The sequence below is a fragment of the Candoia aspera genome, chromosome 1, assembly GCF_035149785.1.
Source record: "Candoia aspera isolate rCanAsp1 chromosome 1, rCanAsp1.hap2, whole genome shotgun sequence".
Taxonomy (NCBI): Eukaryota; Metazoa; Chordata; class Lepidosauria; order Squamata; family Boidae; genus Candoia; species Candoia aspera.
In genome coordinates, this window is record NC_086153.1 from 15,086,586 (window position 1) to 15,106,213 (window position 19,628).

The window sequence follows — 19,628 nt, forward strand, 5'->3', positions numbered from 1 at the left end:
GGATGGAGGATGCAGAGATCCAAGTTTAAGACTGTGGAGTCCTTGGTACTCTCTGAGCTTACTTGCTTGCTTGCAGACATTTCATTACCCGACTAGGTAATATCATCAGTGCGTGAGTATGGGGTTTGCTCCCACACAGCTCAAGACTCTTTTCCACTACCTAATTCATTCCATAATAATAAGTAAATCAGGGAAGACCACAGCTCAGTGGTGAAACACATCTAATTGACCTGGAAGCAGCCTCCACTATATCTAAGTAGTGTTGGCAAAGAATCTTGTTTAAAGTCCTGGAGAGCCACTGCTATTTCCATGCAGTTTCCTATATTCCTGTTACTGGGCTTTTGCATCTCTCCTTGAGGGGACCTTCTGAACTAATGTGGAAAGGACTTTTTGAGGGGAAAAGATGAACAGCACTCAATGATCTGAGACTGTATGACAATCCATAGTCCTAAACCTAAACCAAATAATTAACCAATTCATAAAAAGTCATGTATCCCTGGATCATCAAGTCAATGCTGTCCATCATAGATAACCCCAAATTTGAATAGGGTACAAAACATAATGTCTGCCTTCAGAAATAGAGAGGAATTCAGCAAGGTGCAGACTGGAGTTTAAAACAGAATATTGGGATTTTTTTCTCAACATACAAATATTTGGAGCATTCCAAAAGAGCTTCAGTTTCACCATCTTCCAATAGAGAGAGTTAAAATACTGTCTATCCCGCCTTCCCCAAAGGCTCAAGGCTGACTGCAATACAATACTATAACCATAACATAACATTACAGCAAACCCCAAGACTCCATTAACAAGGCCAATTTCTCCAGAGATATGCATAACACAGGCAACGCACATACTTGTTTTGAAGACGTGCTTTTCTTGAGAAAAGAGGCCATCTCACAATCTGCTCAAGAGCAAGAAAACAATATGGAACTGTTACCTCTGATGATGTTACTCCAAAGCTGCAGGGAAATGATGTGAGGGTCCTCTTTCCTGATACAGATAACTACATATGCATGCATCCTTGATCAATCAGAGGAACATGCAATGTCCTTTGATGTTGCTCTCAGCAAATGGGCAGGTTTATAACAGTCAGAGGCACTCTACAGTTTGTTCGTGTCTACTCAGTAAAATAGGGTGGGGATGCACAATTCTTCTGGACTAAAGACTACATTTGCAGGACAAGATAAGTGGGCAGCCTGCTGGCCTTTGAGAGAAAATCTCAAGAAGCAAATCTATCCTACATTTAATTTCAACAGTATTAGAGAAAACTAAAAAAAATCCTAAACCATCAGAAATAAATCAAACAAAATTGTTTTTTTAAAGCCTTTCTCAATTCCTGTGATTACTCTTCTCCATAACTAAAGATTTCCCAAGGATAGAAAAAACAAATTTATGACAGTAATAGCATCCCTGCTTAGCCTCCATTATAGATTGCACATTTGTACTCTTCCACCCAAAATCTGTACCTCTTAAGAATCAGCAAAGGGAACACTATGTTAGCCATGACATTAATTGGTTTTCTAAAAAGTAGAGAATCTACCTACCCAAGATCTATTCCCAGCTCATACGGTCAAGTCGGAGATGTCTTTTTTTTTTTTTTTTTTTAAATCATTCAGTATATCTGAGGATAATACTCTGGCATATGTAAGCTCGTGCCAATTACTTTAAATTTATACAATTGCTTCTAACAAAGACACAAATTTGCTCTGGGCCCTGACTAGAAAATTGGATGCACAGCATATTTCTTCTCATCACTGAGGCTGCAGAGCCTATTCTGGAGGTACACAGAAAAATCAGCTGCATGTTCTGGGAAGGGGGACCAGATGTTCAGGCCCAACAATAAAGAAATTCAGTCTTGACCACAGCTGCATAAATTCTTCACTGCCACAAAATACAGGTCTTGCTTCAAACGCCTTGACAATTAACAAAATACTGAAGTCAAGATTCTACTTAATTTAAGCTACATATTGTTTAAAATAGTCTGCGTGCAAGCATTTCTGCAAAAGAAAACAGAAATAAAATGATTTTTTGTGATTAGTAAAAATACATATGTGTTTTTCCACACCTAATTATAGCCAAGAACAAAAGCACAGTAAAAGCCCCTGAATCCCTGGAATGATGCTTGCCAACTAAAACACCTATTATGAATTTACTAAAGGCCTATGCAAACATAAATTATGGGGCCAGACATTTTAAAAGGGGGAAAAGTGATTTCTTGTCACCCTGGAGATACAGCAGGAGAGCAGTACAGTTTCATTTTTCCATATATTAATCAACACTAAAAATGTGTTAATTCAAAAAGAATCCAAGATTTAAAAATTCTGTTTCTCTACTTCTCCCATATGCTTCAATTTGATTATAAATCGTTCTCAAGGGGAAGGTGTCATATGATGCAGAAATGGGGTAATTTGGGGTGGAGACTCTTAGTTGGATTATAGTTGGTGGTTTTCTGCTTCCTTTAAATACTTCAAAATATTTTGAACAAACCGAAACTTTTATGTAATTAATTTCCAAACAGAGGCATTACCAAATATTTGTGATACTAAAAAGACAAACTTGCATTCATCAACACACAAACCTGAGAGGCAGATTCCTGAAAAACTGATCCTGTTGACAGGATTCTTGAAGTAGTCTGGCTATTTTTCTCTTCTTGTGATGCACTTTCAACATGAAGCAAGCAATCAACCAGTTAACTGGTATTGCCTCAGTCAAACCATTTTATTCACTGAAGAAAAAAATGAGTGCAGGCCACCCGTTACTGCAAATTCTTTCAAGAGGGTGCACGGCACAGGTTCAGAAGAAATCTAGTAACCGCAAGATCCTGAAGTTTTATCATTTCTTTCTGTGTTGCCCAAAGTGCGCAAAAAATGCTACCCATCTTTATCTAGGGCCAACAGAGAAGGGGGGTGGGGAGAGAAAAACAGTCAGCACCAGAATAAGCCCCAAGACCAAGGCTATCTAAATCTGATGAAAAGCGCAACAAAAGGGTACTTTGTTAACCAGACAGGCTTAGATCCAAGTCTCCACTGAACTGCTATGTATATAGGGTTACAGTAAGAGGAAGGCTGACAGCAAGAAGTCAAACCAAATCTTCACAAAGCAACCCCATTTGGCAAAGCTGGTCAGCTTTTTCCTTCATTTCATCATTACCACCCAAGCTTGTTCAGTGTTGCTCATTACCACCCAAAGTCCAAAATATGGCTGAACACCTTAGAGCCAAGATATGTCATCTGCTTCCATAGAAAGTTGCCCATTCTATGCATTTAGGAGGTACACTTTAAAAGCTAACCTAAAAAATGCTTTTCAGTTGCAGCACCAAGGATGTTATACTTCTGGCCCCAAGAGAACGATCCAACTAAAAATTGAGGTTCAGAGCAATCTCTCTGGTTTTGACTGTCACTTATTTATTTTTATTGGTTCAATTTATATAGCTTTTACATACTGCTTTATGACTTGATTATTCTTGTTTTATAGTTTTTTTATTATGCTAGTTACCTCGATCATTTCTTTGAAATAGGAAAGTGCTACAAAAATCCGTTAATAAATAATAAACTTTTAATCTATCTTTCTGATCATGGTCAGAAAGAAAGCCAACACATGGTTGCAAACTTGTTTTAAAGCATAGAAAAACTGCTGTCTTCCCAGTTTGAAGATCAGATACAAATTCCAACTATGGAAGTGTTGGTTTCTACATGATCAAGGATCAACTAAAGATTTTGTATCACTAGCTACTGGTTTACTCAGCAGCAATTTTGTTTTCATTCACTAATTAACCTGAATCATGGCCACATTTCTATTAGGAAAAGCCTCAGACTTCCTTTATATAGAAACCATTATTGTAGTAAGAATGTCAACTCCAGTCCACAAAAGCTGATACTGTAATTATTGTGTTAGCTTTTAATGACCCCAAAAAATCTCTTTTATTTCTCCTGCAGTATGACTGTCCTTCTGGATACCACTGAAATTTATCATATGCCCACTTAGTGAAATTGCCATCTTAGGACATACTGAAAAGTCTGAGGATTCCACACTCAGATTTTATGTTTCTGCCATACAAATGAATTCATCAAACAGATCTCACTCTACACATCCTTTTTATCTGCAAATATATGTACTAGTCCATAGTTCCCTATAGTATCAGGCATGGGGAATCTCCAACCCATGAGGAATTCAAGGCTCTGCTCCTTCTATCTGGCCAAGTAACAAGAGAGAAGAAAAGGGCTTACTTTTGAGCTATATAGGTAAAATATGTCATCCTTTTCTCTTGGAGTGCCAAGCAGGAAAATTACCATCCCCTCTACTGATCTGCATGGGTCAAAATTGATGTGAATGGGAAAGATGTGTCCAAAAGTAGGGATCTGTATGAAAATGGGTGGTAGTGCATACGTTGCTTTGGTTGCACTCCTGGAGGAAATGTCTTCTTCTAGATGGAGAAGATTAGAAGTTACATATCATATGCTATACTTAGAGGCTGCTCATCTCCTTCAAGTGTGAAATGGTCACTGACCCAAAGATGAGATACAGGAGAGAATCACTTTACTTTGATGTTCAACCCCCCATCTCATAGCAGCAGGAGTGCAAAGTAATGTTTCTGCATTCAAACAGTCTTAGCGTGCCATGAAATTAAATGTGTGAGTATGGGCTTTTGTACAAATTTCTGTAATGAAAAACTGAAGCATGAATAAAATCTGCTGATATGAATAAGTGCTTTCTGACTAAAGTTAATTGAATAATGGCCAGAACTAGAACAATCATAAACAGAAGATAGTGCTGAGAGATAGGAAACATACTTATACTGTGTACTTGTTAAAAATTCTGGTAATTGTAGTCATCTGTACTGTACCAAGTTAGGGAAAGACTCTATGTAATACATACATTAATTATAATATAATTTTTTCTTTCTTAAGAAACTCCAAGTCAAATAAGAATTCCAATCTCTATAGTCAATTACAGCTCTATCCCATTGAGCAAAAGCAAATACTGCATTCAGTTCAATATTTCAACTGAATATTTTTATAGGGATTTTTAAACCCAATATTCAAGTTTGAGGAAAAATCTCTATGAAACAAGACAGGCAAAAAGTCTACATATTAAAAAGTGGTTAAAATAAATTATTGCTATGGTAAAAAAATATTTTAGAAAGAGCTTAAACACAAAACAAAATTTAATACATCATATAAACTAACTGGATGCATCTTAGGTAGTTCTAAGCTTATGAGAGTGAGATCATGAGCTTTCTGGGGGGGCCCCAAAACAACTTCTCCATGGTTCAAAATTTCCATTTCCTTAGGAGAGAATCTGGGGGTTAGCAGTAAGCCATCACAATTCTACAAGTATTAAGGTGCTTTGCTTGAAATGTAATTTATTCTGTCTTTTACAGCTAGTCCTTGCTTAATGACCACAACCGGGACCGGAATTTTGGTTGCTAAGCTTAGCAGTTATTAAGCGAATCTGACCCAATTTTACAACCTTTTTTGCAGTGGGCATTAAGCGAACCACATGGTTGTTAAGTGAATCACATGGTTCCCCATTGCTTTTGCTTGCCAGAAGCCACCAGGAAGGTTGAAAATGGTGATCATGTGACCACAGGATGGAGCAATGGTTATAAATGTGAACTGGTTGCCAAGTGCCCGAAGCTATGATGGTCATTAAGTGTGAGAACTGGTTGCACCTAAGTCAGTTTTTTTCAGCACCGTTGTAAGTCTGAACCATCAACAATGAATGTTAAGCGAGGACTACCTGTATCAACTTGTAAGTATTTCTTTTTCCAGATTATTTAGAAGCCTCCTCAAACAGGTGTTAAGCAAGCTTAGAGATGCCAAACTTTATGCCAAGCTTTCCAAATGTGAGTTTCACAAGACCCAACTTGACTATCTGGGCTATAGGGTGTCTGACAAGGGCATTGAAATGGACCCTGCAAAAATTCAGGCAATTTTAAGAACGTCCCCGCACCCAGAGGCAATTGCAAAGTTTCCTCGGGTTCAGTAATTACTATCGCCAATTTATCCAGGGGGTTGCTGAGATTGCTTTGCCCCTCACTGATTTACTCTGTACCAAGGGCTTGGGGGAGACACACAAAGTAAAAAACCCTGGGGCAGTGCTGAATTGGACACCTGAATGCCAGGCAGCATTTGAGAAGTTAAAAACCCTCTTCACTGCTGAGCCTATTTTACAGCACCCCGATCCTGAACGCCCCTTTGTGGTCCAAGTTGATGCTTCTGACTCCTCAGTTGGGGCTATATTGTTACAGAGAGATTCTGAAAATCACTGAAAACCCTGCGCTTATTTGTCCAGAAAATTTTCTGAAACCAAACGCCGGTGGCATGTTTGGGAAAAGGAGGCTTTTGCTGTAAAAGCCACTTTGGAAGCCTGGCATCACCTCCTGGAAGGCGCTAAATGCCCTTTCGAGGTTTGGACCGATCACAGGAATTTGGAAGCCCTCCGCACCCCGGGGCGTCTCAGTCCTAAACAAATTCGCTGGGCTCAATTTTTCAGTCGCTTTAACTTCCAGTTAAAATTTATTCTGGGAAAGAAAAACTTTCTGGCCAATGCTTTGTCACGTTTACCTCAGGACCTTGACCACGTGGCAGATGTGGTTGGGACTGTTCTCACTGAACCACAACTGGGCTTAGTTGCTGTCACCCGGAGCCAGACCCGTGCGCAGGCATCCCTGCCCCCAACCCAGTCTGGGAAGCAGAAAGTGCAAGTTCCTTGCCAATTACAGAAATACTTTCTCCAGGCGCTGAAATCTGACACTTGGTTGCTAGCTAATAAAGACACTGTTTCTTTTGAAAACGGTCTGGCATGGGTGCAACACCGCCTTTATGTACCCGAAACTTTTACGACCTGACATTTTACAGTGTTCCCATGATGATAAACTTGCTGGGCATTTTGGTTTTGTTAAAACATTGCATTTGGTTCGTCAATTCTGGTGGCCCACCTTGAGACGTGATGTAAAAGACTATGTGGCTTTCTGTCCTGTTTGTGCAATGTCAAAGCAAAAAGGGGGGAAACCGCAGGGGCTTCTGCAGCCTGTGGCCAGCCCGTCCCGTCCCTGGGACGAGATTTCTATGGATTTTATTGTGGATCTTCCTCCCAGTCAGAAGAAAACTGCTGTTTGGGTTGTAAAAGATTTTTTCTCCAAACAAGCCCATTTCACTCCATGTGCGTCCATTCCGTCGGCCCTGCAATTGGTGTGCCTATTTCTCATCCACATCTACCGTCTCCATGGTAGCCCCTCCCGTTTGGTCAGCGACCGCAGGACACAGTTTACTTCCCAGTTTTGGAAATCATTTTTAAAATTGATTGGCACCAAACAGGTGCTGTCCACCTCGTCACATCCTGAGACTGACGGATCTACTGAGATTTTGAACTCCACCCTTGAACAATTTCTTAGAGCATACATTAACTACCATCAGGACAATTGGGTGGACTTGCTGCCTTTTGCTGAAGTGGCTTACAACAATGCTGTCCATCAGAGTACCTGGCAAACCCCTTTTCGTGTGGTTTCTGGTCACGACTTTGTTCCCATCCCTGAACTGCCACAACCCCCTCCCCAAACATGTTCTGCCTCTGACTGGGCTGTTAAGCTTGCTGATTCCTGGCCGGTGATTCAACAGGCTTTGGCTGATGCCCAGGCTGCTTACAAGTTTCAAGCCAATAAGCATCGTTCTTTGCAACACAATTTCAAAATTGGGGATCAAGTGTATCTATCTACCAAATTCATCAGGTCCCCACAACCCTCTAAAAAACTTGCTCCCAAGTTCATTGGTCCTTTCCCTATTGTTGGTCTTATCCATCCAGTTACTGTTAAGTTGGATCTGCCTCACAATTTGAAACGCTTGCACCCTGTTTTCCATTGCAGCTTGCTCAAGCCTGTCCACCACTCTTCCCGCTGGCATCCCCAACCTCCTCCTCCTGCTCCGATCATGATTGACGGCCAACAGCACTTTGAGGTCAAGGAGGTCGTCAATTCTTGCAAGCTTCGCAGCACCCTCCAGTATCTGGTCCGATGGAAACACTGTCCTCCTGAATGGGTGTCTGCTCGCCACGTTAATGCTCCTGATTTAATTTGCCATTTCCACTTGGTGTACCCTTTAAAGCCTGCTTAGTGTTTTCTTTCTTTTGGGGGGCAGTATGTCATGTTCACTGTTTCAATGTGCACTGTACATCGTAATGTTTCACATGCCATGGTGCTGATGCGTGTTTCTGTTTGGGAGGGAGCTGCTGTGAAACCTTGTACCAAGCTCTGTATCTATGTTCATTTCAATGGAATGTGTTTGGGTTATGTGCTCTGTTCAAGGACTTTTCCCGCAGACCATCAGAAACCGTTAGGAGCACCTGGGATTGTGAGCTTGGGAAGATTCTATGGCGGGAGGGATCTCATTTGTACCGAGGGTTTTTAGTTTGCATTTGGCGCGCTTTTATCATTCTCAGCTTTCTTTGTGATCCTGCATACTATCCTTTAATAAATCAGATATCTCTGCATTCCTGCTCATGAGTCTGAGAGTGTTTTAGAATAAGCATTCATTACAGTTTGTGCTCAAAGTGCATTTACTGCCTAGTTATTCCCCATGGCTTATTTTAGATTACAATGGGATTTGAGAATCAAAATCAAAGAAACAGATGACTGATGGGAATTAAAGGACTGCCCTGTACTTTGGAACTTCGTCCATGAAAAGTATTTCCAGGCCAGAAAGAAGAGCAACAATAAAACCACAAAACTTTCAAGGTTACACGTAGGAAAACTACTTGCATGTATTGCCAGTGAGGGAACCAAATTTACATCCGCTTGACTGTCAGATAGGGATGGTACAGGTGATAGTAACCATTACAGACAGAATAATCATTTGGGCTTCTGAAGCAATTTTAGAGCAGAAAATATGAGAGACAGATCCCAACCCCAATTATATACTGCTCTACACTTCAGTGTTTTGGCCAAAAAGGCACAGAGTATGCAGTAACAATTATGGCCTGGCCCAGGAGCAGTAACTGCAGAACAATGGCTTCGGTGGAAACTCAGTAAGCAAGCCTCCTTTATATTGGCAATAATTCTGGGACATTTCAGCTAAGCTAAGTCGGTCTCACTGCATTCACTCCTGGTGGGGCGAAAAAAAGATAGCCAAGTTACCCATCCCTAGAACAGGCAGATTAAGAGATATAAGAACAGCCACTCACACAGATCATAGTGACAGCTCTCCCTGGAGGTAGGTCCTTCAACTCTCAGAGGAACTGTTTATTACTTAAAACTTCTCAGAAAGCCAAGTCTAAGAATTGACAGGCTGAAGGGTTTTCACATCTAAATTCTGCATCCAGATAAAACCTTAAATAGCTCTTGCTATGAATGGCTATTTAAATAGCTAACATTTTCACTACCCATTTGTAGCTATAATGTAAATCTGCTTTGAACAAGTACTATACTGAGAAAGATTCAACGGAGTTTCCACCTCTGGTACTCTCAACTGAAGACAAGAAAAAGTTTTAGCTTCTTGGTCCACGTTAAACGTCCAAATTCTCATTTCTGCTGTTTTTACTGGCAGACAGAACAAAGCAGCTTATAGTCATTTGTAAAGGCAGTTCTTCTACGGGCATCTCTATGGCCAAATAAAGCTCTTCAGAATGCCTGCATGACTCTAATTATCAAGATCAACCACATTTTCAAAATTAATAAAGAATGCTTAGATGCAGATCTGCAGGAACTGCACAGCTGGCAAAGCAAAATGCCTTATTTTAATTAAAGCTACACACACACACACACACACTTTTATATTTCTGGCAGCTTAATCCTGTAATGGCCAGAACACTCAGCAATTAACTATTAATTTTATTAAAGTGACTAAATGCAGACAATTCAAATGCAGGCTATCATCATTATGTAACAGAACCTAATGTACAGTCTTAGCAAGGCCTTGTCCAGAAATACCATCTTTTGTCAGTTTTACTGAAAGACTAACAGCAAAGCAGACTCATAAAATTCCCAACTTTCCTCAAAAAGTTGGCAATTTATTTACAATGGAACAAAGATTTGCCAAAGGATCTACTGCAGTAAAGTGTGCTCTTGAACTTCTAAAAAACAGTGGCATTTCCATAACAAGGATGTAAATGAGAACTTGGGAACAGGTAATCTAAATTCTATGTCAGGTTTCATGAAAAAACAAAAAGTGAGTAAGTATTTTGCCGGTGCAACAGGTATTAGTTGGCTTTCGACTGGAGTCAGATTTAGAGACAGACAAGAGAATTGAAACTGCCTGCTTATCCAGAGTCCCCTTTTTCTCAAACATGTGCCACGCATCATGGTGGCATCGGGCTCATCATGTTCATGTAAGCAGCAAGTCTCAGAATGCTTCTGCTCATACTGTACATGCTTGGGTTAACTGAGGTTTGCCAAATAGTATTAGAGGGGGGGCAAAACCATAGGTCTTTAGATACATTCATCCATTTGCTCCCTTAGTGGGGCACACAAAGGAAAATCGATTTAAGCAGCAATGTCCACTTTTGGAGGATAACTCAGATACTCAATAGTTGCCGATTATTATTTAAGAGGGGTTGATTAGTCTAGGAAACACCGGGGACGTGTTATTATATCCAAATTATTCATATTACAAAACTAGAAGTGAAATAATGATTCTAGTCAGTTGAGGCAGTTCAAATGTAAAATTTACAATTGATTAATTTAAATATTCCAAATGCCTAATGCAGTATCAGACTATATAACTCCTCACATACATCAGTCAAAAGTATATATAACAAATCTGGGGTGCAAGTCAACCATACTGCCTTTGACAAGGTCGATTAAAGCAACTACTAAAGCATACTTATGGTAGCAATCATTGCCTCACTTCTGCTTTAAATTATTGAGGGATGTGGCCTCTGGCTTCTGCAACTGACACTACGCTACATTAGTCCTTGAACAGAACATGGCACCAGATGTTTTCCAAAATAAGGGGGAAAAATCTGGAGGGGAAGTATCAGAAGAAAATTTAAAGGCACAGAAACCGTTCCTTTATCCTCAATGGCAGCAATGCCTGCAACAGCTTTTCATATCATTCATGTGATGCTAACATGGCCAAAGTAAGGCCAAAGCATCTGAGTAAATCATCACCGTAGAACTGTGCCATATTTCTCCAGCAAGAGCTTAGTTTCAACACAAGTTGGCTCTCCTGTAGGGCAGTTGTCCCAGTAACAAATTCAGAGGTGTCTAATATTGCTGCTCTTCAGCAAAGGATCGTTACCTTGTCGTGGTGCTGGAGCTTGAGCACCTCAATGATGCCATGAGCTAAACCGTGAAGGGCCACCCAAGACGGGAAGGTCATGACAGAGAGGTCAGACTAAATGCGATCCCTGGGGAAGGTAATGGCAACCCACCTCAGTATTCTTGCCGTGAAAACTAAATGGATCAGTACAACCAGAGATATGTCGGTATACCATCGGAAGATGAGACCCCCAGGTCGGAAGATGGTCAAAATGCTACTGGGGAGGAACAGAGGATGAGCTCAACTAGCCCCAGACGTGATGACGCAGCTAGCTCAAAGCCGAAAGGACGGCTAGCGGCCGACGGTGCTGGTGGTGAACGGCGAATCCGATGTTCTAAGGATCAACACACCATCGGAACCTGGAATGTAAGATCTATGAGCCAGGGCAAATTGGATGTGGTTATTGGTGAGATGTCAAGATTAAAGATAGACATTCTGGGCGTCAGTGAACTGAAATGGACTGGAATGGGCCACTTCACATCAAATGACCACCAGATCTACTACTGCGGACAAGAAGACCACAGAAGAAATGGAGTAGCCTTCATAATTAATAGTAAAGTGGCTAAAGCAGTGCTTGGATACAACCCAAAAAACGACAGAATGATCTCAATTCGAATTCAGGGCCATCGAACATCACAGTGATCCAAATATACGCCCCAACCACAAATGCTGAAGAAGCTGAAGTAGAGCAGTTCTATGAGGATCTGCAGCACCTACTGGACAACACGCCTAAAAGAGATGTTATTTTCATCACAGGAGACTGGAATGCTAAGGTGGGCAGTCAAATGACACCTCGAATTACAGGTAAGTATGGCCTGGGAGAACAAAACGAAGCAGGACACAGGCTGATAGAATTTTGCCAAGACAATTCACTCTGCATAACAAACACTCTCTTCCAACAACCTAAGAGACGGCTTTATACATGGACTTCACCAGATGGACAACACCGAAATCAGATTGATTACATCCTTTGCAGCCAAAGGTGGCGGACATCTGTACAGTCGGTAAAAACAAGGCCTGGAGCTGACTGTAGTTCAGATCACGAACTTCTTCTTGCACAATTTAGGATCAGACTCAAGAGATTAGGGAAGACCCACAGATCAGCTAGATATGAGCTCACTAATATTCCTCAGGAATATGCAGTGGAGGTGAAGAATAGATTTAAGGGACTGGACTTAGTAGATAGGGTCCCGGAAGAACTCTGGACAGAAGTTGGCAGCATTGTTCAGGAGGCGGCAACAAAATACATCCCAAAGAAAGAGAAAACCAAGAAGGCAAAATGGCTGTCTGCTGAGACACTAGAAGTAGCCCAAGAAAGAAGGAAAGCAAAAGGCAACAGTGATAGGGGGAGATATGCCCAATTAAATGCAAAATTCCAGAGGTTAGCCAGAAGAGATAAGGAATTATTTTTAAACAAGCAATGCGCGGAAGTGGAAGAAGACAATAGAATAGGAAGGACAAGAGACCTCTTCCAGAAAATTAGAAACATTGGAGGTAAATTCCAGGCCAAAATGGGTATGATCAAAAACAAAGATGGCAAGGACCTAACAGAAGAAGAAGAGATCAAGAAAAGGTGGCAAGAATATACAGAAGACCTGTATAGGAAGGATAACAATATCGGGGATAGCTTTGACAGTGTGGTCGGTGAGCTAGAGCCAGACATCCTGAAGAGTGAGGTTGAGTGGGCCTTAAGAAGCATTGCTAATAACAAGGCAACAGGAGACGACGGCATCCCAGCTGAACTGTTCAAAATCTTGCAAGATGATGCTGTCAAGGTAATGCATGCTATATGCCAGCAAATTTGGAAAACACAAGAATGGCCATCAGACTGGAAAAAATCAACTTATATCCCCATACCAAAAAAGGGAAACACTAAAGAATGTTCAAACTATCGAACAGTGGCACTCATTTCACATGCCAGTAAGGTAATGCTCAAGATCCTGCAAGGTAGACTTCAGCAGTTCATGGAGCGAGAATTGCCAGACGTACAAGCTGGGTTTAGAAAAGGCAGAGGAACTAGAGACCAAATTGCCAATATCCGCTGGATAATGGAAAAAGCCAGGGAGTTTCAGAAAAACATCTATTTCTGTTTTATTGACTATTCTAAAGCCTTTGACTGTGTGGACCATAACAAATTGTGGCAAGTTCTTAGTGGTATGGGGATACCAAGTCATCTTGTATGCCTCCTGAAGAATCTGTATAACGACCAAGTAGCAACAGTAAGAACAGACCACGGAACAACAGACTGGTTTAAGATTGGGAAAGGAGTACGGCAGGGCTGTATACTCTCACCCTACCTATTCAACTTGTATGCAGAACACATCATGCGACAAGCTGGCCTTGAGGAATCCAAGGCTGGAGTCAAAATCTCTGGAAGAAACATTAACAATCTCAGATATGCAGATGATACCACTTTGATGGCTGAAAGTGAAGAGGAACTGAGGAGCCTTATGATGAAGGTGAAAGAAGAAAGTGCAAAAGCTGGTTTGCAGCTAAACCTCAAAAAAACCAAGATGATGGCAACCAGCTTGATTGATAACTGGCAAATAGAGGGAGAAAATGTAGAAGCAGTGAAAGACTTTGTATTCCTAGGTGCAAAGATTACTGCAGATGCTGACTGCAGTCAGGAAATCAGAAGACGCTTAATCCTTGGAAGAAGAGCAATGACAAATCTCGATAAAATAGTTAAGAGCAGAGACATCACGCTGACAACAAAGGCCCGCATAGTTAAAGCAATGGTGTTCCCTGTAGTAACATATGGCTGCGAGAGCTGGACCATAAGGAAGGCTGAGCGAAGGAAGATCGATGCTTTTGAACTGTGGTGTTGGAGGAAAATTCTGAGAGTGCCTTGGACTGCAAGAAGATCCAACCAGTCCATCCTCCAGGAAATAAAGCCAGACTGCTCACTTGAGGGAATGATATTAAAGGCAAAACTGAAATACTTTGGCCACATCATGAGAAGACAGGACACCCTGGAGAAGATGCTGATGCTAGGGAGAGTGGAAGGCAAAAGGAAGAGGGGCCGACCAAGGGCAAGATGGATGGATGATATTCTAGAGGTGACGGACTCGTCCCTGGGGGAGCTGGGGGTGTTGACAACCGACAGGAAGCTCTGGCGTGGGCTGGTCCATGAAGTCACGAAGAGTCGGAAGCGACTAAACGAATAAACAACAACAAATATTGCTGCTTCTCTTCCTGAAGGCACTTTAAACCCCTTAATGCTTTTATCTGTTTGCTCTAAAGTTGGAAATATTGCCAAAGTACAGCTAATTTTATCGAACAATTGTCATATTTGCAGGCATCAAAAAATACATATATATAACCTGTCATCAGTAGCCATGTTCACTAGGATCACCCTATGTATCTTACTTTCTAACAGATAATAACCCCTTTTCAATTTTTTTTTCTTCTCATATAAGTGGTGATAGTTTGTTCTTGAATGGGGAGGGGAGTTAGTATTATTACATTATTCCCTTAAAATTTTGTTATTTGTTATTTGTTATAATTATAGATTGACCTTTAAGGCAACGGGTTAGAAACCAGGAGGCTGTGAGTTCTAGTCCTGCCTTAGGCATGAAAGCCGGCTGGGTGACTTTGGGCCAGTCACTCCCTCTCAGCCCAAGAGCCAATCAGGCGTGGTATGAGAGTTCTAGTCCCGCCTTAGGCATGAAAGCTGGCTGGGTGACCTTGGGCCAGTCCCTCTCTCTCAGCCCAACTCACCTCACAGGGTTGGTGTTGTGGGGAAAATAGGAGGAGGAAGGAGTATTAGATATGATCACCACCTTGAGTTATTTATAAAAATAACAAAGGCGGAATATAAAATAAAATAAAGTAAAATAAAAGCTGTTGAAGAGAAAAACTGCTCCCTAAAACCTTTGGAGAGCTGCTGCCAGACTGAGCAGGCAATACTATACTGTCATGACCCTAGTCTAGTATAATTTCTTAAATTTGATCCATCTACCCAGTCCATTACACTTTCTGTAATAGAAACAATTAAACACTCATAAATAGTTTGCTTTGGTACTACTTCTATTTTTACAGAACTTTCCAGTATTTTGCTTACTTTTTTGTTTTTTCACAGTTTTTTAGAATTTTAAAGATTGGGTATGTTTTTAATATGGTTTCATAAAGTAGCAAGACACAAAGCCGTTAAATATAGGTAAGTCCACCCCAAATACAGTTTATTCAATGTATGGATTAAATATTAAGAGACATTATTAAAGTTCTTTGCAGAACCAACAATTATTATGACAATGAGAGGCCAGACCTTGCAAATGTTTCAGGTGAAGTAATCTTTTCTTTGGCTATGTCAATGAAAATTCTTACTGATGCCTGTAATCACCTGAGAGAGCACAAGATGGCCCTGTCGGTTCTTGCTCCTGGAGTGATGGCCTTAATCTTTGCAAGGCATGCAGTAACTACACTGTCAAGCAAACCATTCCCATTTCTTTAATTTTTAGTTTGTAAATGAATCCACAACATCAGAACACAGTTGTAAGCGTTTTTATTGGGTGTGTGTGTGTGTGTGTTTGTGTTTAATTGTATTTTTTAATCTTTGTTAGCTGCCCAGGGTCACATTAGTCAGATGGGTAGCCATATAAATTGATTTAAATAAATGAATAAATAAATGACAAAACTCATGAAGCCAAAAAAGGTGAATTCAAGAAGTTGACAAGGTTTTCTTGGACGATGATCAAATGAAAAGCACAAGACTTACAATGAGTTGGATTCTAGATAACCCCAAAAAGGGAGTGGAGGTGGGGAGTAGACTTTCTTTGTTTTAGGCCTTCTGAATCATAACATAGTCAGCCCATCCCAAGAACCATCGACAGATCTATGGCTGCAAAGCCATGACATATTAAGCACTAAAATTCAACTGAAACTCTCCAAAAAGAAGCCTGTGTGTATATACTATATGTGTGTGGGAGTGTTACTGAACAAGAGATATAAATACCTAAATCATTTATACAGACTTATGTCAAAAGTTGGCCTTCACAACAGGCAAAGCAAAGGATGATATTATACTGGAATTTCTAAACGATCACACCTTCAAATGGTAAGAACAGAATTTGAATGACAGAATAACTTTTTAAAATATTATCTAAAAAAGTAGATGCTATTTTTCTTCCATTCTTCTTACCAATGTCCGATTGCTAATATGATGCTCACTAATTTGCCTGTAAAACTTCCCCTGGCTCCATGTCCTAGCTGACTTTTTAACTTTTAAAAATTATATGGTACCCATCAATACTCAAAGCAAAGTTTTGTATTATTTTTGTTGTTTTAATCTCTGGTTGTTTTTATTGTTTTAATTGTGAGCTGTCCAGAGTCAAGTATATGAGATGGGCAGTCTATCAATTTACTTACTTAATAAATAAAGTGCCAGCATCAACGAAGTGCCACCTTCATTTCAAAAAATGCTTCTGATCCACACAGATCCATAGAAAATGAAAATTATAGGTTGCTACTGTCCAATGCTTCCTGTGGAAGCATGTTTAACAAAGATCTTTTTCATACAATCAGGAATTAAGGAAAAAAAACTTACTACAAGCTACACAGAGCAAAACCCATAATTTTGAAGTGTTCTAGAATCTGTATCAAACCCCAGAATACGTATCTGCAATCAAACATTTTGCCAGATAAACAGACCTTTTAACACATGAGGATGCCTTATATCAAATCAAAATATCTAATCTAGAACTAGCAAATCCAAAAAACAGTAACTGCCCAAAGAATCAAGTAAAGTATTTCCAGTCCTCATTACTTAAGAGTCCTCTAACAGAAAAGTGGGGGAAAGAAGCAAGAATCTTATACAACCAAAATTATACTACTGATCTCACAACTTCCCTCTAAAAGGCATAAAAATGTAAAAAAAGGGGGGAGGGGAGGGGAGGGGAGGGGAGGGGAAAACAATGCAACAGCTTAGCTGGAATCTGCTCATGTTGGAAAAACCACGTCCTCAATTATCTTTCTAGTTATGATGGCAAAACAATTCCCATCTATATATCATCTTAGCATTACCACATGGAAGAACATATGTTCATTGGCCATTAAAACACTGTTATCCTACTTCATGCTATTAAGAGGATGAAAGAAAGTAACTTTCCCATGGTGTTGTCCTTGCACAGTTCTTACAGGCCAGAGCTCCTTATCAATCTTCACTCACCCTGGACATCTTGTGTTGGGCACAGGATCAGAAAAGTAGCCAGCTATTCTAGACATCCATTGCATTTAAATGCCCTTTTTTAAACAGCAGCAAATGAGTAGATCTTAATGTCAAATGGATAGAAGTACTATGAATATGGAGAAATCATCCAGAGAAACAGGAATAGATTTGAGATTTCTAGAATTGGAATTATGTTTCTGACATCACAAACTAATTAGGATATTACTTATGGTAAGTGGGAATGGATGGAAACCAACACATGTGGAGCTGCCAGTTGGGAAGCTGATTTAGTATATTTATTGGACCTATGTGTAAATAAGGAAAATGGAAAAACTATGCCAACTTAGCTTTACATGTGTATAAAAAGTATCCCAACAGCTTTTCAATAGCCAGAACCATTTCAATTAACATTTAAGGAAAAATAGTAATACAGCAAATTTAAATATAGTATAAATACTTCTCTCAAAACATAATGTTTCTGGGATTCTTCCATAAAATGTTGAGATATTTTCATGCAACAGCATAATCTCCCTTTCATTACAGAAATCTTAACTGAAAAATTATGACATTGAAAACGATTAACATACTCATTTCAGCCTGCCCAGAGTTTTCTTAAATATACAGATATTTAATAGTTACAGTAAACTGAAGAAGTTCATTAACATTATGAAACTGCCAAATTTAAGGGGCATTCTATTTTATTGTGCTCCCAATTAGTTTGAGGAAATGATGGTTCTTTTCAGAAATTCTGCAAATAAAGTGATGCTATGCAATTTTTTTTGAGAAACCCTGACAAATCCAGTTACTGTTCAAAACCAGATAATTAAAGATTCATTCAGAGAGAGAGAGAGAGGGGACACGCTTTCATTTGCCAGAAGTCCAAGGAATAACCTGGAAGAACAGGCCATTCCAGCTGATTTCAACAGAGAAAAAAAATCAGTTTCATGCTAAAGAAATTAGCTCAAGATTTGTTGAATTAGTATTGTGACTTACTTCTGGAGTGTTTTTCTTGAACTCACGGCTTTGTTCAATAAGTTTTTTTCTTGATTGTTCACTTTCATCTTGTCTGTTAGCCAACACTGTTGCCGTGGCATCAAGTTCTCGCTATCATGAAAAAGAAAGACAAAGCATAAATTTAATTGAAAGCAAAAAGGAATTAAGAAAGTATTTTGTATCTCCCTCTTCAATCAGTATTTCTTTTAAATATCCCATTATCAATCCCTCACCAAAAGTTACAACTGGCCTCTGTAAAGTTCCTTTTTTGTTGTTTTGAAGGAAGAAAATTTAGATGCTGAGAATGAGAAATTACATCTGCTGTAAGGATTCCCCTGCACTGCACTGGACCTACTTCATTTAGTTGGACTTTTAACTATCATGAAATGATTGCTAAACACAAAGGTATTATGTTCCTTGATTTTTCAGAAATTTGAAATAAGACTCCAAAAAATTGTCCCCTTCCCAATTCACTTTTACCATAAAGCATTTTTCCTAATCTACTTCTACACGGTCTATTCTTAGAACTAAAACATTCCTCTGAATACATCAATTTTATTTTTACTGAATGAATGATAATTTGACTTTAGACCAAAGAGCCCACAACATCTATTGGTACGATTTGGCAGGCCCACTAGGAAGAACAAAGAGATCAGAAAGGAAGTTACAGAGCATGGGAATCAGCCCATCATGACCGATTGGGGGGTGGGGGGAGGCAGAGAGAGAAAAAAGCAAGCAGCATTGAAAGGAAGCCATTGGCTATGCACTTCTGAGCCAGAGAATGGCACATTCCATTTAACATCTCATCTACATTTTCCTGACCATCACACTTCAGGCTTTGGGGTAAGCAACTTAATGCAGAGTGTGTACATAACCATCATGCTTCCACTACATTTGGCTGATTTTATTTTGCTCCTGACATAGCCAACTCTCACTTCCATAAAACAAAGTGGGCAGAAGCATGCTCGCATAGATAGACTTTTTCATCTTTCAAGGAACATTCATTCCTTACCACAGACTACATATTACTCCCTATATCTCTATTAGCAGTTATATTTCTTAAAACTTGCAACTGTTTTGCTACACTTTCCCTAGAGCATAAGATCCAACTATACCAACTTCTGGATTCCTACTTTCATACACACCCATAATTACCTAGATGACACCATACCATTCCTGAATTTTTAGCCCTTTCATTCATGATTATGTCTATACTT

At 39.8% G+C, this 19,628-nt stretch overlaps 1 protein-coding gene across 5 annotated transcripts in view; it reads right to left on the bottom strand.

Moving 5' to 3' along the window:
• The window catches only part of CUX1 (cut like homeobox 1), a 344,892-nt gene that overhangs the window by 256,993 nt on the left and 68,271 nt on the right, over positions 1 to 19,628 (bottom strand). For all 5 annotated transcript variants that reach the window (XM_063297962.1, XM_063297970.1, XM_063297953.1 and 2 more), the window contains exon 2: positions 18,412 to 18,522. In XM_063297962.1, the coding sequence (XP_063154032.1) occupies positions 18,412 to 18,522 (111 nt within the window). The remainder of the gene's footprint in view (positions 1 to 18,411; positions 18,523 to 19,628) is intronic.